Source organism: Rhinatrema bivittatum, chromosome 6 (genome assembly GCF_901001135.1).
Source record: "Rhinatrema bivittatum chromosome 6, aRhiBiv1.1, whole genome shotgun sequence".
Taxonomy (NCBI): Eukaryota; Metazoa; Chordata; class Amphibia; order Gymnophiona; family Rhinatrematidae; genus Rhinatrema; species Rhinatrema bivittatum.
This window is the reverse complement of record NC_042620.1, coordinates 291353478-291379537: the sequence shown is the minus strand read 5'-3', so window position 1 is coordinate 291379537 and position 26060 is coordinate 291353478. Positions and strand designations below refer to the sequence as shown.

Below are 26060 nucleotides of genomic sequence, written 5' to 3'. Positions count from 1 at the left end.
ACGTCTATCTTCTCTGTAGCCAATAAATATCAATTCTTATGAAAAATACTTTCAAATAATGCATTCCTATTGCTGAGTTAGCAGCAAAGAGGAAAAGACAATTCTCGTCAAATCCTTCCGACAGCGTCACATGACGTAATAGGAATGCATTATTTGAGCTAAGTATATCGATGTGAGGTTATTAATCTACCTTATAAATGGCCTGTGACCGACGGCCCGCAAATGCGCAGTAGAGACCAGCTCTACCGCGCATGTGCGGGCGAGCACGTCGCTCTGAGCCAGCGTCAGAAAAAAAGAAAAAACAATGGCGGCGTCCGGTGGCAGCGGCGGCGGCGTTGGGTGGTAGCGGCGGCGGCGTTGGGTGGCGGCGTCCGGTGGTAGCGGCGGCGGCGTTGGGGTGGCGGCGTCCGGTGGTAGCGGCGGCGGCGTTGGGTGGCGGCGTCCAGTGGCAGCGGCGGCGGCGTTGGGTGGCGGCGTCCGGTGGTAGCGGCGGCGGGTGGCAGCGGCATGGCGGCATCCAGCGGCGGTGGCGTTGGGTGGTGGCGGCGTCCGGTGGTAGCGGCGGGAGGCAGCGGCGGCGGCGTCCAGTGGTAGCGGCGGCGGCGTCCAGCGGCGGCGGCGTTGGGGTGGTAGCGGCGGCGGCGGGTGGCGGCGTCCAGCGGCGGCGGCGTTGGGTGGCGGTGGCGTCCGGTGGCAGCGGCGGCGGCGGCAGCGAGGGAGGAGAGAGAGAAGGAGGGACTGACAGAGAGGGAGGGACTGAGTGAGAGGGGAGGAGAGAGAGGGAGTGGGACTGAGTGAGAGGGAGAGAGGGAGTGGGACTGAGTGAGTGGGACGGAGGGAGAGGGGGGGACTGAGTGAGGGGGGGACTGAGTGAGGGGGGAGGGAGATAGAGAGGGAGTGGGACTGAGGGAGAGTGGGACATAGAGGGAGGGGGGGGAGGGAGTGGGACGGAGGGAGTGGGACTGAGGGAGAGGGGGAGGGAGTGGGACTGAGGGAGAGTGGGAGAGGGGGAGGGGGAGGGAGTGGGACTGAGGGAGAGTGAGAGGGAGGGAGAGAGGGGGGAGGGAGTGGGACTGAGTGGGAGGGAGGGACTGAGTGAGAGGAGAGGGAGGAGTGGGTGGGAGGTAGGGGGTGGAGGGGAGAGAGAATGAGGGGGAGGTGAGAGACAGAGGGATGTAGCCCTTTTTAACGGCTTAACGGCGGTGGCAGAGAGGGAGGAGAGAGAGTGAGGGACTGAGTGAGAGGGGAGGAGAGAGAGGGAGTGGGACTGAGTGAGAGGGAGAGAGGGAGTGGGAGGGAGGGAGTGGGACGGAAGGAGTGGGACTGAGGGAGAGTGAGTGGGACTGAGAGAAGGAGGGAGGGAGGGAGTGGGACTGAGGGAGAGGGAGAGAGAGGGGGGAGGGAGGGAGTGAGACTGAGTGGGAGGAGTGGGTGAGAGGGAGGGAGGTAGGGGTGGAGGGAGTGGGACTGAGGGAGAGTGAGAGGGAGGGAGAGAGGGGGGTGGGAGGGAGGGACTGAGTGGGAGGAGAGGGAGGAGTGGGTGAGAGGGAGGGAGGTAGGGGGTGGAGGGGAGAGAGAATGAGGGGGAGGTGAGAGACAGAGGGATGTAGCCCGTTTTAACGGGCTTAACGGCTTGTATTATATGATTCGCGGCTGGTTATTTTTCATTTGAGTTTGTTTCATTACACGTTGTTTAAAGCACTGCATTTATTTTCAGATTCAAAACTTTTTGGTAGTTTTCTATTATGTGTAAGGAAATTTGAATATATATATATATATGTTTGAAAATCCAAAAATATACATTGAAGTCCAAACCTTTTCCCAACTCTGCCCAGGGAGCACCTCCGTTCATCCTTGGTAAAGCAAAAAAGTCTAAAACAGGAATTCTGGGTAAACTGTACATGTGAACAGGTAGTACATGCACAGGTTTACCCACATATTGGGCAGGCACTTTTGTGAAAAGCCATATCTGTGGGTAAAATAACTTTTTTTTTCTACCTGTGGAAATGACTTTTGAAATTCCTCTTCCAGGAGGAATCTAAAATAAACCCTTCATTAAAATCCATAAATGTGGCCAATACCAAGAGAATATACCAAACCATGTCAACTGTGTTTCATGGTAAAGCTCTGGGCTTGCTGAATGCTGTTTCCTATTCATACCCCAGATCAGTCCAGACAAGTGGATTTTGCATCCCTACCAGCAGATGGAGGCAGAGAACTAAAAGCTCTGAGGCACTGCTACATAACAGAGTGTGCCCCCCCCTGCAGTCCCTCGGTATTTCTCTGTCTCCAGCAGATGGTAGAGGTGCAAACCTGCAGTCAAGAAGAAAGAAAGAAAGAAAAGGGGCAGAAGGAGAGAAGTTAGAAGACGCTCTCTGAGGTGTTAGGAATCTTCGTGGGCCATCCCTCAGGTTCAGCCAGGCGAGGGAGGTGGGGAGATGTTGGTAATCCTTGATCAGCTTTAGCCCACAGCAGATCCAGGGGTCCTGGTTCCCTCTTATCCTGTGAAGGCTTCTTCCCAGAGGTATTGCCAGCAGCAGGGAACTATTCCTTTTTTTTTGCTTTAATTTCTTGCTTTGCTGTGGCTGCTGTTTTTACATTCAGCAGCCACCGCTCGGGCTGTTTCTTGTTTGCTCATCGGGGCAGGCTCGGGCGGGGGAAGAGTGCAGTGTAGCTCCTCTGTTCGTAGCTTCGGGCTACTCGGGGAGCTGGAGGCTGCATTGGAGTATGACCCCCCCTTCTCCCATGTGCCGCAGTCATGTGGCTTCTGTTCCTCTGCAGCAGGCCTGGCCGTGTAGAAACGAGATGACGTCAACAGTGGTTTCCCAGTGCGGGAAAGCTTGTCAGGCCGGCAGCCTGGCTTGGCGGACAGCTGAATGCTGCACTGCTATGCAGCGATTCCTTTCTGGAGGGAGCGGCCTTCCAGGGGGAGAGCTACAGATTCCCAAGGCCCTGTCAGGATCAATACATAGTGAATTCACTAATACATTTAAAGGACGTTAGACACATTCCTACTCCCACAGCAACCTAAAACTTAACTAGGAACTGATCAAAATTGAGATGAAGGCAGCAGTCCAGCAGCAAGAGGGGGGCTTCCCAGTCTTTTGCATCGAGTGTCACATGTATGATTTTTTACCCACCGGTGAGGAAGTTGTACATGTGCATGCGATGCAAAGAGCTCCTGGCTCTCAGAGAACGAGTCCGATCTCTGGAGGCTAGAGTGGCAGACCTGGAGGAGCTGAGGCAGACAAAGAGGTATATAGATGAGACCTTCAGGGACATAGTAGCCAAGTCCCAACTTCAGACTGGCAGCCCTGGAGCTGCCTTGGAGGAACAAGGTCTCATGATTGGAGAGCATCAACCTGGTGCAGCAGGAAAGGATCCTGTAGCAAGGACCTGCTCTCTAGGTGATGCATTGTCCTTTCGCACTGAGGATATCTCCCCAAGGCCTACTGCCCAGGAGGGAAGGGTTAGGTCGGCCGTCATAGTTGGTGATTTGATTATTAGGAATGTAGACAGCCGGGTGGCTGGTGGGCGTGAGGATCGCCTGGAAACTTGCCTACCTGGTGCGAAGGTGGCGGACCTCACGCGTCACCTAGATAGGATTTTAGACAGTGCTGGGGAGGAGCCAGCTGTCGTGGTACATGTGGGCACCAACGACATAGGAAAATGTGGGAGGGAGGTTCTGGAAGCCAAATTTAGGCTCTTAGGTAGAAAGATTAAATCCAGAACCTCCAGGGTAGCATTCTCTGAAATGCTCCCTGTTCCACGTGCAGGTCACCAGAGGCAGGCAGAGCTCCAGAGTCTCAATACGTGGATGAGACGATGGTGCAAGGAAGAGGGATTCAGTTTTGTTAGGAACTGGGGAACCTTTTGGGGAAGGGGGAGTCTCTTCCAAAGGGATGGGCTCCACCTTAACCAGGGTGGAAGAAGACTGCTGGCGCTAACCTTTAAAAAGGAGATAGAGCAGCTTTTAAACTAGAACAAAGGGGAAAGCCGACAGTCGCTCAGCAGCGCATGGTTCGGAGAGAGGTATCTTTAAAGGATACTAATGATGCATTAGAATTAGGGCATTCCAACAGAGAGGTTCCAATAATTAGAAAAGTAGTCCAAGTGCCTGTAACTAAAAACTCACCTGAGCTAAAAAAATTCTAACTTATCCCTATCAATTAAAAAGCAGAATGAAAATACAAACAAAAAACAAACTTTGAAATGTTTGTATGCTAATGCCAGAAGTCTAAGAAGTAAGATGGGAGAATTAGAATGTATAGCAGTAAATGATGACATAGACTTAATTGGCATCTCAGAGACATGGTGGAAAGAGGATAACCAATGGGACAGTGCTATACCAGGGTACAAATTATATCGCAATGACAGAGAGGAGCACTCGGGAGGAGGTGTGGCACTTTATGTCCGGGATGGCATAGAGTCCAACAGGATAAACATCCTGCATGAGACTAAATACAAAATTGAATCTTTATGGTTAGAAATCACTTGTGTGTCGGGGAAGACTATAGTGATAGGGGTATACTACCATCCACCATATTTTTTAAATATATCGGAAGCAGAAAGCCTGTGAGGGAGTCAGTTGGCCCGTTAGATGATCGAGGGGTTAAAGGGGCACTTAGAGAAGATAAGGCCATCGCGGAAAGATTAAATGATTTCTTTGCTTCGGTGTTTACTGAAGAGGATGTTGGGGAGGTACCCGTAATGGAAAAGGTTTTCATGGGTAATGATTCAGATGGACTGAATCAAATCCTGGTGAACCTAGAAGATGTGGTAGGCCTGATTGACAAACTGAAGAGTAGTAAATCACCTGGACCGGATGGTATACACCCCAGAGTTCTGAAGGAACTAAAAAATGAAATTTCAGACCTATTAGTAAAAATTTGTAACTTATCATTAAAATCATCCATTGTACCTGAAGACTGGAGGATAGCAAATGTAACCCCAATATTTAAAAGGGCTCCAGGGGCGATCAGGGAAACTACAGACCGGTTAGCCTGACTTCAGTGCCAGGAAAAATAGTGGAAAGTGTTCTAAACATCAAAATCACAGAACATATAGAAAGACATGGTTTAATGGAACAAAGTCAGCATGGCTTTACCCAGGGCAAGTCTTGCCTCACAAATCTGCTTCACTTTTTTGAAGGAGTTAATAAACATGTGGATAAAGGTGAACCGGTAGATATAGTATACTTGGATTTTCAGAAGGCGTTTGACAAAGTTCCTCATGAGAGGCTCCTAGGAAAAGTAAAAAGTCATGGGATAGGTGGCGATGTCCTTTCGTGGATTGCAAACTGGCTAAAAGACAGGAAACAGAGAGGATTAAATGGGCAATTTTCTCAGTGGAAGGGAGTGGACAGTGGAGTGCCTCAGGGATCTGTATTGGGACCTTTACTTTTCAATATATTTATAAATGATCTGGAAAGAAATACAACGGGTGAAATAATCAAATTTGCAGATGACACAAAATTGTTCAGAGTAGTTAAATCCCAAGCAGATTGTGATAAATTGCAGGAAGACCTTGTGAGACTGGAAAATTGGGCATCCAAATGGCAGATGAAATTTAATGTGGATAAGTGCAAGGTAATGCATATAGGGAAAAATAACCCATGCTATAATTACACAATGTTGGGTTCCATATTAGGTGCTACAACCCAAGAAAGAGATCTAGGTGTCATAGTGGATAACACATTGAAATTGTCAGTACAGTGTGCTGCGGCAGTCAAAAAAGCAAACAGAATGTTGGGAATTATTAGAAAGGGAATGGTGAATAAAACGGAAAATGTCATAATGCTTCTCTATCGCTCCATGGTGAGACCGCACCTTGAATACTGTGTACAATTCTGGTCGCCGCATCTCAAAAAAGTTATAATTGCGATGGAGAAGGTACAGAGAAGGGCTACCAAAATGATAAGGGGAATGGAACAACTCTCCTATGAGGAAAGACTAAAGAGGTTAGGACTTTTCAGCTTGGAGAAGAGACGACTGAGGGGGGATATGATAGAGGTGTTTAAAATCATGAGAGGTCTAGAACGGGTAGATGTGAATCGGTTATTTACTCTTTCGGATAGTAGAAAGACTAGGGGGCACTCCATGAAGTTAGCATGGGGCACATTTAAAACTAATCAGAGAAAGTTCTTTTTTACTCAACGTACAATTAGACTCTGGAATTTGTTGCCGGAGGATGTGGTTAGTGCAGTTAATATAGCTGTGTTTAAAAAAGGATTGGATAAGTTCTTGGAGGAGAAGTCCATTACCTGCTATTAAGTTCACTTAGGGGGTCATTTTCAAAGGAGTTACGCATGGAAATGTGACATACTATCGTAGCAATTTTCAAAAGCTATTTACTCGAGTAAAGTGCACTTACTTGAGTAAATCCTATGGACAATTCAATGGCATATATTGTAGCAATTTTGAAAAGCCCACTTACTTGAGTAAAGTGTATTTACTCGAGCAAAAACCAGTTTTGCTCGAGTAAATGCTTTTGAAAATCTGGCCCTTAGAGAATAGCCACTGCCATTAGCAATGGTTACATGGAATAGGCTTAGTTTTTGGGTACTTGCCAGGTTTTTATGGCCTGGATTGGCCACTGTTGGAAACAGGATGCTGGGCTTGATGGACCCTTGGTCTGACCCAGTATGGCATTTTCTTAATAATGGGAGCCTAAAGAGCCTGTCAGGCAAGAGAGGGGCTACAGTTCAGAAGGTGACAGACTCCCAGGAGCCCAGGGACTCCCCTTCCCCGTTGTCTCCAGTGATCCTGTCGGGGGGGGAGGAAGAAGATGCAAGCTCTGGGCTGGACAGGGGAGAGGATGACTTGGAGTTTTCCTCTGAATTTGTCTTGTTTATACATAAGGCCTTTTTAATCAGGAAAAGCACTGGCTATAAAAGGACATTTCTGTCAGCCATCTCGTCCTGCTGCAAAGAGGTCAAGGGACTCCTTGGCCAGGGGATCAAGGGACCTCCTTTGTAGCTGGGTCTGTACCATCCTGAGGAGACTGGAAGCTCGGTTGATTTGGATCTGGATGACCCGGAAGATGGTCTTGGGGGTTGGTCCAAGGGTGGATCATGATGACTCAGCAGATCTCACGGCGGCTGTCACTCAGGACGGGAATAAGAACATGGCTGATCCAGAAGAGGTCCCAATAACGGAGGGAGATGACCCGCGGGTGGTTTGTCTGTTCCATAAAGTGGAGTTAAGGCCCCTTTTACGTTTGGAAGGAACTGGGTATTAAAATGCCCAGGAGGAGTTGGACAATGAAGGGGTGGATCTGTTGTTGGTTGGACTCTGGGGCCCACCAAAATCCTTTCTTCTCCCTAAAAGGATCAAGAAGCTGGTGAACCAAGAATGGGCCCACTGATAGCCTTTCCTCTCCCTAAAAGGATTAAGAAGCTGGTGAACCAGGAATGGGACTTCCTGGAAGTGAGCCCCAAGGTGGCTAGAGCCTTAGCAAAGTTGTAGCCCCTCACAGAGGATGTCCTGCCACTGCTGGTATTGCTAAAGGTGCATGCTTCGGTTCTGCAGTCACTAACAAGATGTCCATTTTGGTTGCGGGTTTGACATTGAACCTGCGAGCAGCAATCTGCGGAAATTTGATGCAGAGGGCTTGTTTATGCTGTGTCCAGAAGTCTCAGGAGAAGTCTTCAGCAGATGCTGGTGTTAATAGCCAGGCAATTCAGGTGGAGGCCAGGATTGCATATGAGGCTGATGCGCTTTATGACTTGAGTTGGACTTTGGCGAGGAATATGGTCACAGCGGTCTCGGAGCGACATTTGCTGTGGTTGCAGAATTGGTCAGCTGATATGTGGTCCAAATCTTAGCTCTGTAATCTTCCCTTTAAAGGAAGGATAATTGTTGTTCGGGGAGGACCTGAAACAACTTTTGGCGGAGTCTAAAGGGAATAAGCTGCCGGAGGATAAGATGACAGTCAAGAAGTTTTTTTCACCTCGTTCTAGGTTTCTGGAGGTGTGGCAGGTTTCATCTCAATAAGGGTTCTGCACTGTCTTCATGGCAGAACCCAGGGGTCTTGTAGGCAGCAGTCCTTTCGTGGCATCCATAGACTTCCCTGACAGGACTCTGACCAGGGGGCCAGAGCCAGTAAGGCTTCACAATGAAGTCAGGTTGGATCACTCTCTCGAGATAATGGTGGAAGGCCATCTATCACAGTTTTACGAAGAGTGGACCTGGATTACCATGGACCAATGGGTCCTAGAGGTAGTAAGGGATGGCTATGCTTTAGAAGTTTTTCACTGCATCACGGAAGCTTTCGTGGTGTCTCATTGCAGTGTTTGAAGCAAGCAAGTAGTGATTCGAGACATGTTGTGTTGCCTTTGGTTGCTGGCATGATTGTACTGGTGGTGGCCAGGGAGAGCGGTTGTGGGAGGAACTTGATTTACTGTGTCGTGCCAAAAAAGGAAGGAGCCTTTCATCCCATCCTCACTCTGCAAAAGGTGAAATGTGATACTGCAAGTTCCCCGTTTTTCCATATGGAAATGTTGCGGACGGTGATCGCGGCTGTTCATCGTGTGGAGTTTTTCGGGCCTTGCTGGAATTGATGGAAGTTTATCTGCACATTCTCATTTGGGAAGAATATCGAAGTTTCCTTCTTGTATGGTTCTGGGGTAACGTTTCCAGTTTCGGGCCCTCCTGTTTAGTTTGGCGACTGCAACTCGCATGTTCACAAAGGTGATTGTGGTGGTGCCAGCGGCTCTCCGCAGAGGGAGATCCTTGTGCATACTTATCTGGATGACTGGCTTATCTGAGGGAAATTGGAGGAGGTATGCTGGTAGTCTGTGCGCCAGGTGATGAATATGTTGTGGTTCTTGAGCTGGGTGGTGAATTTGCCAAAAAGTGCCCTGAGCCTTACCCAGATGCTGGAATGCTTGGGGGCGAAGTTCGATGCTCAGCAGAGAGTTTCTTACTTCGGAGAGGTTTGGGAAGTTATAATCCCAGGTGGTGCAGATTTTGCAGATGTCAGTGTCTAGGGCTTGGGATTATCTTCAGGTCTGGGTTCAATGGCATCTATGTTGAATTTGGTATTATAGGCTTTTGCCCATATGCGCCCTCTACAGGTGGCATTGCTGTATCTCGCTGGACTCCATTGTTGGAGGAGTTTCAGGGTACTTCCAGGTCCAGTCTCTTGTGGTGGCTGTGTCGGCCCAGTTTGGAGAAAGGGATGGGCCTGGAGGTTCTGAACTGGGTTATAATATCACAGATGCCGACCTCAAGGGTTGAGGGGTGATCTGCCAAGAACGAATGGCACAAGGACCTTGGTCGCCAGTGGAAGCATCCTGGTCTATCAATCACTTGGAAATAAGAGCAGTGTGCAGGGCATTGGTGGAATTCCTTCCACAAGTTTGAGGTCAAATGGTCAGAGTGTTTTCGGACAGTGTGACAATGGTGGCTTATATCAATCGGCAAAGGGGAACAAAGAGTCATGCGGTTGTCCAAGGAGCGCAGGATCTTTTTGCCTGGGTGGAGCAACATTTGCAAGGGATAGCTTGTGGAAGTAGACAATGTGCAAGCGTACTATCTCAACAGGCAACAGTTGGAGAATGGGAGCTATCGAAGGAGGCCTTTGGCCTTATCCAGTCTCGTTAAGGCAGTCCCTGCCTGGATCTGATGGATTCAAGGAGCATCGCCAAGGCAGCAAGCTTCTTCAGCCGAAGATTGCAGCCGAAGGCATAGGCGCTCTGGGTCTTCCATGGCTGACAAGGATCCTGCTGTATGTGTTCCCTCCATGACCATTAATTGAGTGTTTAGGCACATTGAGAAGCATCCGAGCCAGGTGGTACTGGTGGTGCCGGAAAGTCTGTGTCGTCTGTGGTTCACAGATCTGGTTCAGCACACAATTGATGGGTCTCTGAGATTGGCTCAATTGCAGGGACTGTTAAGGCAAGGTCCTATTTTCTCGGATCGGGCAGATCACTTTTGTCTCGCGACTTGACTTTTGAGTGCAGGTGCTTGCAACAAAAAGGATACTCTGAGCCCGTGATTTTCAAGGGCTTAGTTTACAATTCCTTGCGGGTTCAGGTGGCAGCTTTTGGGGAGTCTCAGAGGTATACTCCAGGGAAAAGGTTGTTGGCCTCATATCCGGATGTTGTGAGGATTTTGAAGGGGGTTGAGCATCTGCGGCCACCGGTGCATAGATTGAGTCCAGTGTGGAGTTTAAAAATGGTCTTGCAGGTGCTTTGTGGGCCTCTGGTTTGAGCTATTAAGGAAGGCATCATTAAAGGACCTCACACCGAAGGTAGTATTTTTGGTGACAATTTGTTCATTCACAAGGATCTTGGAGCTGCAGAATTTGTCCTGTAGGGAACCATTTCTGAAGATTTCGGACGAGGGATTGTCTTTGTGCATGGTACCCTTGTTCCTGTCTAAGGTAGTATCTTAGTTTCACCTGAATCAGACTGTGGAGTGCCTACCTTCCTGAATTGGTCTGTTGAATCACTGGAGGCAAAAGTTGCAAACAGTTTTCGGCACTTGGATCATTTTGTTTGTATTGTTTGGAGGTGCCAGAAATGGATGCAAGGCCTCTAAGGGCACAATAATGCATTGGCTGAAGGAAGCTATTGTTTCAGCCTACCTTTGATGGGGGAGAAGAATTCCAGCGGGATTGTGTACACTCTCTACTAAAGCGCAGGCAGCATCGTGGACAGTATCAGTGTTGTCGCAGGAGATTTCTAGAGCAGTGACGTGATCTTCTCTTCCCACTTTATCTTGCCATCACTGTTTAGATTTTCAGGCTTCAGGAGAACTGATCTTTGGCGAAAGTGTGTTGAGAGGGGCTCTTTCATGGGCCCGCCCAGTGTAGGGGGTGCTTTGGTACATCCCAGTTGTCTGGACTGATCTGGGGTACGAACAGGGAAAGAAAAAAGTTGGTTCTTGCCTGCTAATTTTCATTCCTGAAGTACCACAGATCAGTCCAGAGACCCAGCCCTTTAATGTTCTCAAGACCATTATGGCAAATCTGTGTTCTGGCATGCTTACCGGGAAGAACTGTCAGAATGTATATAGACAGAACCTAAAGAAGTTTGCCAGGTTGTGGTTAGTCCCTTAGGTTGATTTGGTATTTCTGTTTGGGGGGCTTCAACCTTTGGGTTTTGCGTTCGCTCTCATTTAGGGAGTTGTTACTCTATAGTTGGCTTGGGTACAGGTCAATACTGAGGGCCTGCAAGTGGCACTCTCTGTTATGTAGCAGTGCCTTAAAGCTTTTAATTCTCTGCCTCCATCAGCTGGTAGGGATGCAAACCCCACTTGTTTGGACTTATCTGTGGTATTTCAGGAAAGAAAATTAGCAGGTAAGAACCAATTTTCCTTTAGATCGTTTGAAGTCACTGTCTGACTCCATTGGTATGGTATTTATTTTAGAGCAGCTTGAGAGGGTAGCAATATTGTTGAATGTGTTTGCATGCAGAATCTATTTTAGAAGACTGACTGGGTTGTATTTCCTGGTTGTAAGATTGTGGTGCAACAGGGTAACTCCAGCTGCAAATGACTGTGCTTGAGTTGTATGTACATTTATATAGTTGCATTTAGAACATGCTGCCTTATTATAGCCCTATTGGGATAGTACTGAGGTCCTATTTAATAATCAGACTTGGTTATGAAAAACTGAAGCGTTGTCCATTAAAGTAATTCTTGCACAGTACAGCAGTAAAATTCATCTGCCAGCTCATTTGTTATAAAGAGAGACCAGTGAAGACAGCACAGCACTGTTCCTGCACACATAGCGGACAACAACATGCGGTATTTATAAAGGCAATCAGTTCCAGTAGACAGAGAATGATGTCCCAAACCAGTGATATTATTCTCAGTATATTTCTCTGAGGTTATAACAGATATAAAGTTTGCTTGCCATCAACATTGTGGCTTTTTTGGGAATTACTAGAAATGAGCAGAGAGCTGTTGAAGTCAAGTAAGCATTAGGTTGAGACAGAAATAAATGAACTAACCTGTAAGAGACTAAAAACTTTTGAAAATGCCAGAAAAACTGCCCTATTTATTGGTGATGAGGATACTGATTATGTGCCAAAGGGTTGATTGTTTCCATTCCACATCAGATCAATCTCAAGATAACATGGGACTAGCCAATCCCCATGCCAAAAAACAAACAAAAAACCCTCAGCAGTCTGGGCAAGGTCCTTTTGTGTCTTCGGCAGCAATGCTGTACTAGGAGTAGAGACCAGATCATTGCCAACCCAAACATACTATCAGGGGAGCAGGAAGTGCAAAGCTACAGAAAAGGCATCAAGTAGTCCTACATATTATAAGGGTAAGAAATTACAAGAGATCACATAAGGATGAACATAAGTTATTTAGTGAGAAGAAGATTGCCTCTGTACTGCTGTGATCTCCCTTTGAGAGAGACCCAAAGCTGAGGCCATAGTTGATATTCTTTTCACATAAGCAAGTTTTGAACCATCGCTCATCCAAGCCTATCATTGCTAATGCCTTCAACACCCTACAGACTTAAAAACTGGTTAAAGGGCCCCATGGGAGAGAATCCAGCCTCTAGGCCTGAAATACAGATAAATTTCTTCTAGGACAGGACATTTTGTCCTTTATGCTTTGTAATCTGATAAACACCCCTCTTCTCCATTAATTGGTTTTTTGATGCTTGCAAGATTATGGGAGTTATCCTTTTAGTGTTTTTTGTTTTTTTTTAATTTTAAAATATTTTAGTTCAATTTTATATAGCAGAAGAAATCAACATTATTATTATTCTATATACTGTCAATCCAATTGTTGTAATGTAAACCGAAATGATTAGTAACTCTGTTACCAGAACTTCGGTATATAAAACTGTTAAATACTTTAAATAATGTTTATTTATTTTATTGCATCAGTTGGAGTAAAACATAGATCTCGTCACATAATAGGGACAGTTTTCAAACTGACCAATTTCGGTCAAAGTTTGTAGGCACCCCCGTCCCCGATATTGAGGGTCGATTTTTGCATGTAAAATATTTGTAGACTTCAAAATACAATTTGTGCATGTTTATTTTCTGATTCTGCCTAAAACACGTCTCTGGAAACGCCCTCCCTAAATGTGGCTAAAAGGAATGCTCGATGTTGACACTACACTTACTTTTAGCAGTATTGAGGAAGGGAAATGTTCATACTGGCCACTTAATATGCATAAGTCACTATTTCTCCTAGAAACAAGCAGGATGGTAGTCCTCACACATGAGTGACATCGGATGGAGCCCGGCATGGGAAACGTATGTCAGTTTATGGATCTTTGACTAGACACACTGAGCATGCCCTATACCACTCTGTATTTTTACGTGGAGCTTTTCCCACGCAGTTAAGTGAGCTCTTGGCTTTTTTCTTTAAAATTGCCTTTGGAAAAATTTTCACCGGAGATTTTTTAGTTTTTCGCATTCTAATCGATGTTCCTCCCTGTGGACTCCTTAGTGAGGGGTTTCGGCATTCACGGCAAGTTTCTTTTCGCAATCATTCCCCCATGGTGGCGGATCTTTGAAGCCCACAGTCACTGCTCACGTTTGCGTTCTTTTTTTTCATTCATAATGGATTCAACAGTTTTTTTCGATGCCTCCACTGCCCGAGGACCATGTCCATCACGGACCCTCATGAGATGTGTCCTCTGCCTGGGAGCATCGCATGTCATCCAGGGTTGCCGCACGTGTGCCCAGATGATACCTAAGGGACGTCACGCTCGACTCGATAAGATGGAGAAACTCTTCAGGTTGAGGAAATCTGAGTCATCAACGTTGGCATCGGTGGCATCTGCACCGATTGAACTTGGAACTGCACAAATGAACACTGCGCCATCAATGTTGGCAGGGCCTTCGGTTCCATCAATATCGCTAGTGGATAGGGGTGCCGGAGACCGACCCACGTCTGTTTCTTCCAGGTTGATGATGTCTGGTTTGTCATCAACCTTGGCACCAAGGAAAGACTGGGCTGAGCACCGAGGGAAGCCGAGGAAGCATTGGCACTGGTCACCTTTTGATGCATGGTTCCGGGCTCGAGAATGCGCAGGCTCATGCTGTAATGCCCCCAAAGCACCCCTCAGCAAGGAGTGCCAATCCTCCAACAATGTCGGGGGTCCATGATGGTCTCCACCAGTCCTGGTGCCAGATGCCAATCCACCTCTGTGTTGTGAGCAAGATCTGGCCATCTCTCCTGCCTCCCAGTCTGTGTTGGCATCGGCAATTTTCAAGAATGAGCTGGTTGAGCTAATCCAGCTGGCGGTGGAATGAAAACTGTAGGACATTGGGCCTGTGGCACGGATGGTACCGATGCCGGCATTGTCCGTTCTGGAACCACTGCTGGAGCGGCTCAGCGTGCTCATTGGTGCGTTACCGACCCAGCTGGCATCTGTTCCTCGGATGCCATTGATGCAGGACACCGATGCTTCCCCCAACCGATACAGTGGTTGTTGCCAGTTCCTCTGAGAAGGAAGCTCCACAGAGACCGGCATGGATGCTCAGGCCTTTAGCATCCCATCCAGTTTGCCAGGACCGACACCAGTGCTACCGATGCCTGTGGACGAAGGCTGAGCACCTAGGACCCCATCCCCTGTCGACTAGAGTGAGGTGAGGCTCCATATGACCTCTGGGGGGATGACACTGCAGATTCCTCCTCTTAGGACTCTGAGAGTCTCCCCTCAGAGCCTTCTAGAAGAATGAAAGAAGTTTCCACCAGAGGAATTATCCTTCACAGGTTTTGTGCGGGCAATGGCTGAGGCCATCCCTTTTCAGTTGTTGATGAAGGAGGTTGCCAGACACAAAATGATGGAAATCCTCCAGTTTGTGGAAGCTCAAGGAGATTGTGGCAGTCCTGGTGCACAACATCCTTAAGGAGTTGCTGCCGAGGATATGGGAACACCCCTTCACAGTACCTCCCATGAATAGGAAGGCGGATGAGGTTTACCTCGTCCAGAAGGCTACCAGATTTGATAAGTGTCAGCTGCTGCACCAAACTGTTATTCAAATCTGCCCTTGAGATCCAAGTGTTCTCAAATCCACTCCTCGGTGTCCCGGGGGAAAGATCACAGGGTGATGGACGCTCTTGGGAGGAAAATATTCCAGGGAGCCATGCTCATTGCCTGCATTGCCTCCTACCAGCTCTACGTGAGCCACTAGTCGCGGGTTCAAGAGGTAGCCACGCAGGTGCCTCAACAGCAGCAGGACACCCTCATTTCGCTGGTGGAATAAGGGTCTGGAGTGTGGAAAACACGAAGTTCTTACAACCTACGATGTGTTTGAAACTGCATCAAGAATCAGCACCCACAGAATGGCATGGCTGTGGGCCTCTGATCTCCGACCATACAGGAAAGACTCGCTGCAAATTTTCTCTCATGCATATTCATTGTGGATATCCTGAAAACCTGACTGGCTGAGGGGTCCCCAGGACAGGGTTGGGAACAACTGCCTTATACAGTAAGGGGTTTAGCATGTTAAACGCGCGTCCAACCCCCAGCCCCCGAAACTAATAGTGCTCTCCACATGCAAATGCATAAAATGTGCAGTCAAGCCGCACATTGTATGTTCAGAAAAGTAGAAAATACTAGTGATATTAAGTCGGAGGAACCAAAAATGTTTAAATAAAATATAAAAATTTAAAAAAATGTGCCAACTGGTCAGGTTAGGAAAACGGATGGTCAATTTTACTGGTGTCTGTTTTTCCTAAGCCATGGCTGTCAGCGTGTTCAGAAAACCGGCACTTGTAAAATTGAGCGTCTGTTTCCTGAACCCGCTGACAGCCACCTGTCCTGTGTTTCCGTTGCTAAGGGGGTGCTAGGGACGCGCCATTATCCCTAGCACCTCCTTTTTAGTGCGACCCCCCCCCCCCCTCATTTAAATGCAGGATCGTGTGCCCAGGAGAGGTGGCTGGGTGCCCATTGGGAGAGCGGGCGCTCAACACTGAGCTCCCGGTTTCCCGCACCTCTACCGTCTCGGCCTGTCAGATGGGGATATTCAGCTGCATAATCATGCCGCATAATTATGTAGCTGAATATCCCCAGATAAATTACTGCTTAGCAGAATGTTTTATCCGTCTAACAGGTCGATACAGTAAAGTGTGCTCCGTCGGAGCGCACTGTCAGCCTGCTCTGGACGCGTGTTTTCCCTTACCCCTTATTCAGTAAGGGGAGGAAAACACGCGGCCCACCCGCGGCACCTAATAGCGCCCTCAACATGCAAATGCATGTTGATGGCCCTATTAGGTATGCGCGCGGGATCCAGTAAGTAAAATGTGCAGCCAAGCCGCACATTTTACTCTAAGAAATTAGCGCCGCCCAAAGGTCGGCGCTAATTTCTTCCGGCGCCAGGAAAGTGCACAGAAAAGGCAGTAAAAACTGCTTTTCTGTGCACCCTCCGACTTAATATCATAGCGATATTAAGTCGGAGGTCCCCAAAAGTAAAAAAAAAGTAAAAAAAAAAAAAATAAATAAATTTGAATTCGGCCCGCGGCTGTCGGGCCGAAAACCGGACGCTCAATTTTGCCGGCGTCCGGTTTCCGAGCCCGTGGCTGTCAGCGGGCTCGAGAACCGACGCCGGCAAAATTGAGCGTCGGCTGTCAAACCCGCTGACAGCCGCCGCTCCAGGCCAAAAGGAGGCGCTAGGGACGCGCTAGTGTCCCTAGCGCCTCCTTTTCCTCGTTTGCACCGCGTCACCTCATTTGCATACTGGATCGCACGCACCGGCAAAGGGCCGGTGCGTGCTCCGGGAGAGCGGGCGTTCGTCCGCTCTCCCGCGGTTTTACAGTATTGATCCGTAAGTTTTTAGATCTGCTATTGAGCAGGTTTAACTTAGCCGGATAACTTACCCGGTGTAGCGCTACCCCACCCCCCCCCAAGTTAGCTGGCCAAGAACTTAGTCGGTTAACTTCCTTAACTAGCTAAGTGGTGACCACTGAATATTCACTCGCTGCTACTTAGCTGGTTAAGTACTAAAATTCACAGCAGCACATACATAATCACCTTTCCTAACCCCCCCGACCCTCCTGGCACAATTCCTCCTCATCCTCCTTACCCTCTGGAGCAATCATTTTTCCCTTCCGTCCCAACCCCTGGCAGTAATCATCAACCTGCCCCCCCCACCCTGTCCCTGCCGACATAGGTTTTTCCCTCCATCTCCAGTTCTTTCTGTTCCTGTAATCCCATCCCCGGGCTGCTTCATCTTTCTCTCTTCCCTGCAGCAACCATTAATGTTTTCCCCCATCTAAAAAGCTCAAGAAGAAAATAAATTGGCACATGCGGCATGTTGAAAAATGACCAGTAGCTTAGTTTAGTTTTTGTTATACTGCCCTTCAAAAAAAAAAAAAAATCTGAGCAGGTTACATTTTTAAAATACATCACTCAGAAAACCTACAAACCAATTTATTTAAGAGCATTTATAAATTGCCTTACAGATTACAATAAATCTCCCAAAGTGATATAAATCTAAAAAAAAACCCAATCTGACATCAAATTAATAGAACAATTAAACAAAGCAACAGAGACCTAAGAATAAACAAAATAAAACAGACACATAAAATGAAGCCATGTGGTAGCTGATGAACATCAATTACAGCATATAAAATAACAAAAATAACCTTAAACCAAGTAAACCATAATCAGGAATTCCAAAAGGGGAAAAAAAAAAAACCAAAGCCCATATTTAATCAGAATAAGATGCCCGCTTAAATAACAAGGTTTTATTACTTTTCTAAGCTTAATATAAAGTTTCTTAGGTAACTCAGTGGGCAAGGAATTCCACAATAGAGGGCGTTTGATGCTAAAGGCTTCTTGTTTCATGCATTCTAATCTAATTTTAGTGGGACCAGATAGCCTTAGCAAATCTTTTTTTTGAGAGGAGAGCAGCCAATCTCTGTGACCCATTTGGAATCGGGAGGTGAAAAACATACTCAGGAAATTATCCTATGAGGAGCTTTAAAGGTTCTTCCAGGGGACTGCCACTGGGGTTTTCTCTCTTCATTGTCAAGGGTCCAGGCTGGAATAGCCTAGTGGTTAGAGCAGGGGACTATGAACCAGGAGACCAGGGTTTGAGTCCTGCTGTCGCTCCTTGTGACCTTGGGCAAGTCACTTTACCCTCCATTGCCTCAGGTACAAACTTAGATTGTAAGCCCTCTGGGGATAGGGAAATACCTACAGTACCTGAATGTAAACGCAGTGTTCTACATCAATTGTCTTTTCTTAACTACCTTCGGAAGATCCTGCAGCAGTATTACATTAGTCCAAATGATTTAGAATAGGAGGATACGTAATAGTTTGTAAATCATTACCACCCATGTATGCGTGTAATACTCGTATTGTAAGTATTAGAATGCTGAATGTCACAAAGCTGCTATCTGGGTAGACCAGGAAAACTACGTTTGTTCAAATAGGAGAGTATCTCAAAAAGAACGAACCTTTTTGTTCAGGACATAAATAAACGAGAGAGGAAAAAGAGGCTGCTGTGGCAGTCATAAACTACAAGAGACTGCAGAAAGAGGAAGACGTGTGACAATATTTGGAAACGCTAAGAGATGCAAAGACTCCAATGGAAACAAATTAGCAGATATGGTAGTGATAGGGAGACGTGCAAAAGTGGCATTGAGGCTCAGAGGTGAAGGGGAGGAATATGTAGAGGCTGACAAGATAAAAGGCTCGTGTCTAACAGATATTTCTCTTTGGTCTTTGCTGTGGAAGGGCCAGGATTAGGATGACCAAACTCAAATAGGATTAGAAGGGAGATAAATCTCAATCAATTTTTAGAAAAAGTATGTTTATGAGGAGCTGACTAAACTTAGAGGTAGAAATTCAAAATGAAATGTTTATGTGAGTTAGCTGGGTAAGACTTATCTGGCTAACTTACACGGGATATTCAGCAGCAGAGAAATTGCTTCTGAATATCCCTGTCAAAATTGCAACTTAGCTGGATAGGTCATAACTGGCTAAGTTAGACCTGCTGTATGGCAGGTCTCATTTATCTGGTTAGCTTAACCAGATTAGGACGAATATCATTACTTATCCAGCTAAGTTAACCGGATAACTAGTGCCGCTTCATATCTGGCTATCTACTAAGTGACTTGTCTGTAAGTGGTGACTGCTAAACATAGCTGGATATTCAGTGGCCGCCACTTAGCTGGATAGTTTCTACTTTTCCTGCTAAATAGAACTGAATATCTGGTCCAAAGCAGATAAAGTGATGGAAGCCGGATGGATTACATCCAAGGGTTTTTAGGGAACTTAGAGAAATTCTAGCAGCTCTGCTGGCTGACCTTTTCAATGCTTCTTTAGAATTGAGAATAGTTCCAGAAGACTGGAGACAGGCAGATGTAGCTACTGTTCATAAAAGTGGAAGTAGAGGAGCCTGGGAATTACAGGCTGGTTAGTCTGACCTCTGTTGAGCAAACTAACGTAATTGCTGATGAAGCAGAGGCTAATGCACTTTCTGGAATCCAGTGGATTGCAAGATCTGAGGCAGCATGTCTCTACCCACAGGTAAGTTGTGTCAGACTAATTTGATCAATTTATTTGATTGAGGACAGCACTAAATGTAGTGTATTTATTTTGGATTTCAGTAAGGCTATTAACATGATTCCACATAGGTGACAAAAGAAATTGAGCATCCTTGGTATGGGTCTTAAAGTGACTGGATTAGAAACTAGTTCAGTGGCGGCAACAAAGAATAGCGATAAATGGAGTTCCTACTGAGGAGAGGGACCTTACTGGTGATGTGCCACAGGGGTCTGTCCTTAGATGGTTTCTTTTCAACATTTTTGTGAGTGACATTGCGTGAAGCAGAATAGTTGGTGTGGTTGGGCAGACCTGATAGGCCGCAATGGTCGTTTTTTGCCATTGTGTTCTATAGTCCTACCAGAATCAAGTTTTATTCCATCTTTCAATATCATTTCAGTTATGGCCTTTCTTACATATATTATCTTTCCTAATAATCCACAGGACCTCTGATTTCTGGGTATTAGTTTTATGAAAAAGTACATTACATAATGTAGAAATCTATAGGAAACTGGAAGCCGTGCTTATATCCTCTGTTTACATAGAGGAAGGCTTAATGCATATTCTGTGGCTGCTCTGGATAGAACCAGGGATGAAAGTTGGGCACATGAATACATCCAGAGCTGCCAAGTGACCCAGTTTCCAGATGTTGACTTTCGACCAGTCATACCTTTTTTTTTTTTTTTTTTTTAACATACCAGCACAAGTTTCTTGTTGGGCCATTTTAAAATGTATCATAACCTAGTACAGATGTATTTCCCTGGATGCATTTTGATACCTGTAGTGATGGTTTCAAATGGAAGTGGTAATACAAATGCCACGATGAAAGTTCAAAATACAGGCATGACCAAAATATATCTGTCCCAAACTGGGTAATCTGACCGTTCTGTTCCTTTCTTCTAACAGTACTATAAGTATTGCCACTTTTCAGTTCTGTAGTGCTACTAAATGTATGCAGAGCTTATATAATCTGGCATTTTTCCATGAATGCATCTACCTAGCATGCTGAATACCTTTTGTGGACTGTACATTTGTGCCATAACTTAGGGCAGTAAATAACACAAGGGATAAGAAGCTCCAGTCCTTGAGAACCACAGATAAATCTGGTTTCCTGGATAACCAAAATTATGGAAATTTTACAGTTGTATGCAAATATACCTGATAACTATGAAATGTATGTATATCTTGTAAAATCACAACACAACAGAGCCAACAAGGTAGCCCATAAAGGAATAAACTGAAACAAAAAAGGGGGAACCAAAATATCGTAAACCGTGAAGGCTAATTCTTCATTGAGGTGTCAGCAAGCCAGACAGCAGCGTGTTCAACCAAAATTGAACTGCCCGGTCTTTTCAGTCATCCACCATTTTTCTTTTAGAATGTTATCATCGGGACTTTGAAATTTATTTTTGATTTATTCATGCACAAATTTGATATTTCAGTTGAACACGATACACAAAAGAAAAATGGTGGTTGATTGAAAAGGCCGGGCGGTTCAGTTTTGGTTGAACACGCTGCCGTGTGGCTTGCTGACACCTCAATGAAGAAGCCTTCACTGTTTACGATATTTTGGTTCCCCTTTTTTTGTTTCTGTATATCTTGTAAACCAGACCTATTTGCGGTTCTTGATGGTTAGTGTTGCCTACCCCTGCACTAGCATGTGTAGCTTGTTCAGTGATGCATTTCTTTTTGTTCACCCTCTCTTTGCTTAGGGATGACAGATGTTAGTTTGAGACCATTCCTTCTGGACCAGGTGCAACAGAACTCCTTGGTACAGGAGTATGAAGCCTTAGACCACGCCACTGTTAGTCTGGTTGACTCTCCCTTCCTGAAGGTTTCTACCAAATCTGGAACTCCAAACCATCGGAGAGTGGTACAGTATGCTAACAGAATGACCACATACTGCTGCGTGTTGAATATATCTGCTACCAGAGAGACATTAATAGTGTGCTGAAGTATGCCAAGCAAATTAGGTAGTATGTAAAGCCCATGCTGATATTATAACTTATTGTTTTGCAGAGTCTTGGCAAGTCTTCCTCAGTGAATAGATGCAGCTGAGCAACAAAAACAATAATGCATGCATTTCCTAAAGTAGTTGTAACAGGAATCCACTGAAGATGCATTCCCACGTTAAGTAGAGTCTAGAGTAACGGAATACTAATGCAGAGAAAACCATGAAGAATATTTCATGCATAATCTAGGACAGTAACCAGATGCAAAGCTCCTGACAGAGATATTACTTTATCATCAATTCATGTGTAGCATTTTTCCATAGCACTAAATAATTATTGCAAGGATATTGGGCAGAATGTCTATAAAGAAAATTCTCAATGTGGTCGTTCCAAAAAGAGTGTGCTGATAAAACCCACTTACAAACTTCTGCGCATGGTATTTGGTTACTCTGGGCTCGATGATATAAGGTGGCAGTAAAACTATGCTTTTGCAACTGTGGCTGCTGCTTTTCCTAGTTCTCAAATCATCTTTTGTGCACATAAAATATGACTTGTGAGCTGGAAGAAGGGGGGGGGGGGGTGAGCTCGCGTTTGCAGGAGGAAGAAGGCACACGGAGGTTATTTTTTTATACTGCTTCCTGGTTTCAACAGAACTATAGGAAAAGGAGAATCCAACAACAACAGCCACCCAATCCCTTAGGCCTACGGCAGGGGAAGACCAGTTGCCAGCCAAGCACCCTGTCTGGGGAGGGAGCAAGATCCAGTGCTGCAGGAAAAGAAATCTTGGGGCAGAGAAAAAGCTGCCTTCCCCTCCCTTTTATACGCAGAAAACATGCTTTGTGTGTGTTCTGCACATACAATATGATTTATACCCCCCCAAAATGCTTTCAACACTGAAAGCATTTTTTGAGCACATAAATCATATTTTACACATGGACGATATGCTTTGTGTGCGCACAGTCTGTTTTCTCTGCATAATTCCCTCAGTAGCAGCAGCCCAGGCAGCATGTTAGAGCATAGATCAAATCCTTGCTGCGCTCTCAAATGAAATCAAACCAGAATTTCTGATTATACCATCAAACAGAATTCCCAGTTCCCTGTACGTACCCGGATCAGTCCAGACTCCTGGGTTTTGCCCCCCCAGCAGTTGGAGACAGAATAGTTTTCAAAACAAAACTCCACCTTATATAGGATGGTGCCACCTACAGTCCGGCAGTATTCCTCTGTCTCCAGCAGATGGTGGAGGTGCAAAACCTACAGTCTGGTCTGTGTGGTTAGTTTGTTTTGGGAGTTAGTCAGACTTAGGTTGACTATTGTTTTTTCTTATTCAATTTGGCTTAAAAAAAAAATTAAAATACTTTAGCAGGAGCAGTGTTGTCTTCAGCCTCACAGGGGGTTGTGAGGTCCTGAGAGGGCCATCTCCCACTGGTGTTGAGGCAGCTGCATAACAGGGTCGAGGGCCCTATTATCTCTTTTTGGCAGCTCTGCGGGGAGCCCAGTTCACTCCACCCTACAGGATCAGCACCTTGGACCACTGCCGGGCAAGTTTTTTGGGGAAAAAAAAATGTTAAGTTTTCATTTGGCTTGCAGTGTCACGGCAGCTCTCTCTTTCCTCCTTGTCTCGGCGCAATTTGGGAACGGGAGTGAGCTATTTTTAGATTTTCTTGTTGTCAGTGGGATTTTCATTCTCTCTCGATGCTGCGATCTTCATCATGCCGCGCGTCTTTCCCGGGAGGGCCTCTGCTCTGCGTGTCTGCCGGGAGGGGAGGGATCCTCCGGAGCCGTGAAAGCTGCCAAAATAGTAAAAACTAAATCTGCCCGAGTGCCTGAGGGTACAGCTGCTGCAGGTCAGGCTGGGTCTGATCCGTTCCCGTTCAGTATGGGAACGGAGGCCATTTTGCAGTCATTTAGGTCTGCGACTCGTGCTGCAATGGGGGAGGGGATTTTACCGCCTCTTCTTTCTCCTCAGCAAAGGTTTCCAAAAGAAAGGGAACCTTTGCAACATGATTCACCAGCAACGGAGGATAGCCCTGAGGGGGCTTCTGACTCCTCCTCCTTCCTCTTTCTCGTCGGAGTTTGTGGTGTTATTCCATAAGGCTTACAAAGCGAGAAAATCAGGGAAGCAGCATTCTGGCTTAAAATCCGCCTCTATGGGGCCCAAGCCTACTTCCAAGAATTGCTCCAGGTCTCAGGGGGGTGCTGGCCCATCAAGACCTAAGCGTACTCTCCGGACAGGGGTCCCTCAGACGGACTCAGATACCTCCAGACAAGATACTGACCCTGGGGACCCAGACCTTCAGTCCAAGCCTCCGCAGGGGGTGGATGTGGACTCTGATGTACAACAGCAGGGTTCAGCAAGGGGCTCGCATGAGGTGGAAGGTGACAACCCTAAGGTGGTCCCCCTCTTTAGGAAGGAGGAGTTGGGACCTCTTATCCCTTCTATTCTAACTGAGATGGGCATTGAAGTCCGCCCGTGGAATCCAAACTGGGAGCTATGGATCCTGTGTTGCTGGGTCTGAGAGGCCTTGCTACTTCCTTCCCATTTCATTTCTTGGCTACAGACTTGCTGTTCTGGGAAAGGGATATCCCGGACCTAGGTTTGAAAGTGAGTAAAGCCATGAATAAGCTGTATCCTCTGCCGGAGGATGCTTTGGAACTGCTGCGAGTGCCCAAGGTAGACGCGGCGGTGACCGCAGTTACCAAGAAGACCACGATCCCAGTTACAGGGGCCACAGCGCTCAAAGACCTGCAAGACAGGAAGTTAGAGTTGCAGCTTAAAAGGCTATTTGAGGTTTCAGCACTGGGAGTGCGGGTGGCTATGTGCAGCAATTTTGCCTTGCGAGCGGGCCTCCGCTGGGTTCAGCAGTTACAGGCCAATGCTACCGTGTTTCCCCGAAAGTAAGACAGCGTCTTACTTTCTTTTTACCCCAAAAAGTCCCACTATGTCTTACTTTCAGGGTATGTCTTATATTGGAAAAAACCTGTAAGACATCCCCCGAAAGTAAGACGTAGTGTTCAAAAAAAAATAAAATGTTTTAAATACCTGTCGGAGGGCCGCGTGGGTCCAGGCGGCCGGTGGCGGGAGCCGGGTGGTCGCGTGTTAAATCTAGGCCGCGGGCGGGTGGGCGCTTGTTCCAGGCGGCGGGGGGACGCGCGTTAGTTCGAGAAGGGCGGCGGGTGGTCGCGTGTTAAATCTAGGCCGGGTCGCACAGGCGCGCATTCATTCACTGCCGGTGGGGGCAGCCCCCCCCCCCGGCAGTGAATGAATGCGCGCACAGGCCCACAGCGCCTGTGCGACCCCTGCGATTCGGCGCTGGGGGCTGCTTTCAGCGCTCAAGGCAGTCACATGCCGTGACGTCACGGCATGTGACTGCCTTGAGCGCCGAAAGCAGCCCCCACCGGCAGCCCCCAGCGCCGAATCGCAGGGGTCACACAGGCGCTGTGGGCCTGTGCGCGCATTCATTCACTGCCGGGGGGGGGCTGCCCCCCCCGGCAGTGAATGAATGCGCGCCTGTGCGACCCGGCCTAGATTTAACACGCGACCACCCGCCGGCCGTCTCGAACTAACGCGCGTCCCCCCGCCGCCTGGAACAAGCGCCCACCCGCCCGCGGCCTAGATTTAACACGCGACCACCCGGCTCCCGCCGCCGGCCGCCTGGACCCACGCGGCCCTCCGACAGGTATTTAAAAATAAATTTTTTTTGAACACTACGTCTTACTTTCGGGGAAACACGGCAGTTTCTCGGATGAGGAGGCTGCCCAATCAGGCCATCTAGAAGCTTCGATGGCCTACAGTGCTGATGCACTTCACGACCTATCGGGGACGTCGGAGAGATCCATGGCGTCGGCGGTCTCAGCCCATAGGTTCCCGTGGTTAAGAAAGGGGTCGGCGGACTTGTCCTCCAAGGCGCAGTTGGGATCTTTGCCCTTCCAGGGGCAAATTGCTTTTTGGAAAGGACTTGGAAGATGTGATTCAATCTCTTAGGAGACAATAAGGTTCATCGGTTACCAGAGGACAGACCTAAGTCGTGAGGTGCTTTCTCGTCCCGGGCCAGGTTCAGAGGGAATCAGCGGTTTCGCCCAGTTCTTCCTTTCGACAAGCACCAACTAGGCAACAGTCCTGGTCCCAGTCCTTTCGTGGCCAAAGATTCGGCAGAGCCAGTAACACACAGTCTACTTCGGGTGCCAAGTCTTCACAGTGAAGGGGCGCCAGTCCATTCCTCGGTGCCTGCGGGAGGGGGCAGACTATCCCTATTTTTTGAGGAATGGGCCAAGGTAACAACAGACCAGTGGGTGCTGACCGTGATAAGACAAGGCTATGCTTTAGATTTTGCACGGCACCCTCGGGACCGGTTTCTCATCTCTCCCTGCGGTTACGCAAGCAAGCAAGCAAAGAGCGGTCCAGGACAACTTGCAGCGACTTCTGCAGCTAGGGGCCATCGTCCCAATGCCTCCAGAGGCAAGAAGGAAGGGTCGTTACTCCATATACTTCATTGTGCCAAAGAAAGAGGGATCTTTTTGGCCCATTCTGGACCTCAAAAGAGTAAACAGATGCCTCAGAGTGCCACGTTTTCGCATGAAACCGCTCCGGTCAGTCATTGCCTCGGTGAGAAAGGGAGAGTTTCTGGCGTC

General features: G+C 47.3%; 1 protein-coding gene across 3 annotated transcripts in view; it reads left to right on the top strand.

The window, feature by feature from the left end:
- The window catches only part of LOC115094365 (mitochondrial fission factor-like), a 65921-nt gene that overhangs the window by 24449 nt on the left and 15412 nt on the right, over positions 1-26060 (top strand). For all 3 annotated transcript variants that reach the window (XM_029607351.1, XM_029607349.1, XM_029607348.1), the window contains exon 3: positions 21189-21349. In XM_029607351.1, the coding sequence (XP_029463211.1) occupies positions 21189-21349 (161 nt within the window). The remainder of the gene's footprint in view (positions 1-21188; positions 21350-26060) is intronic.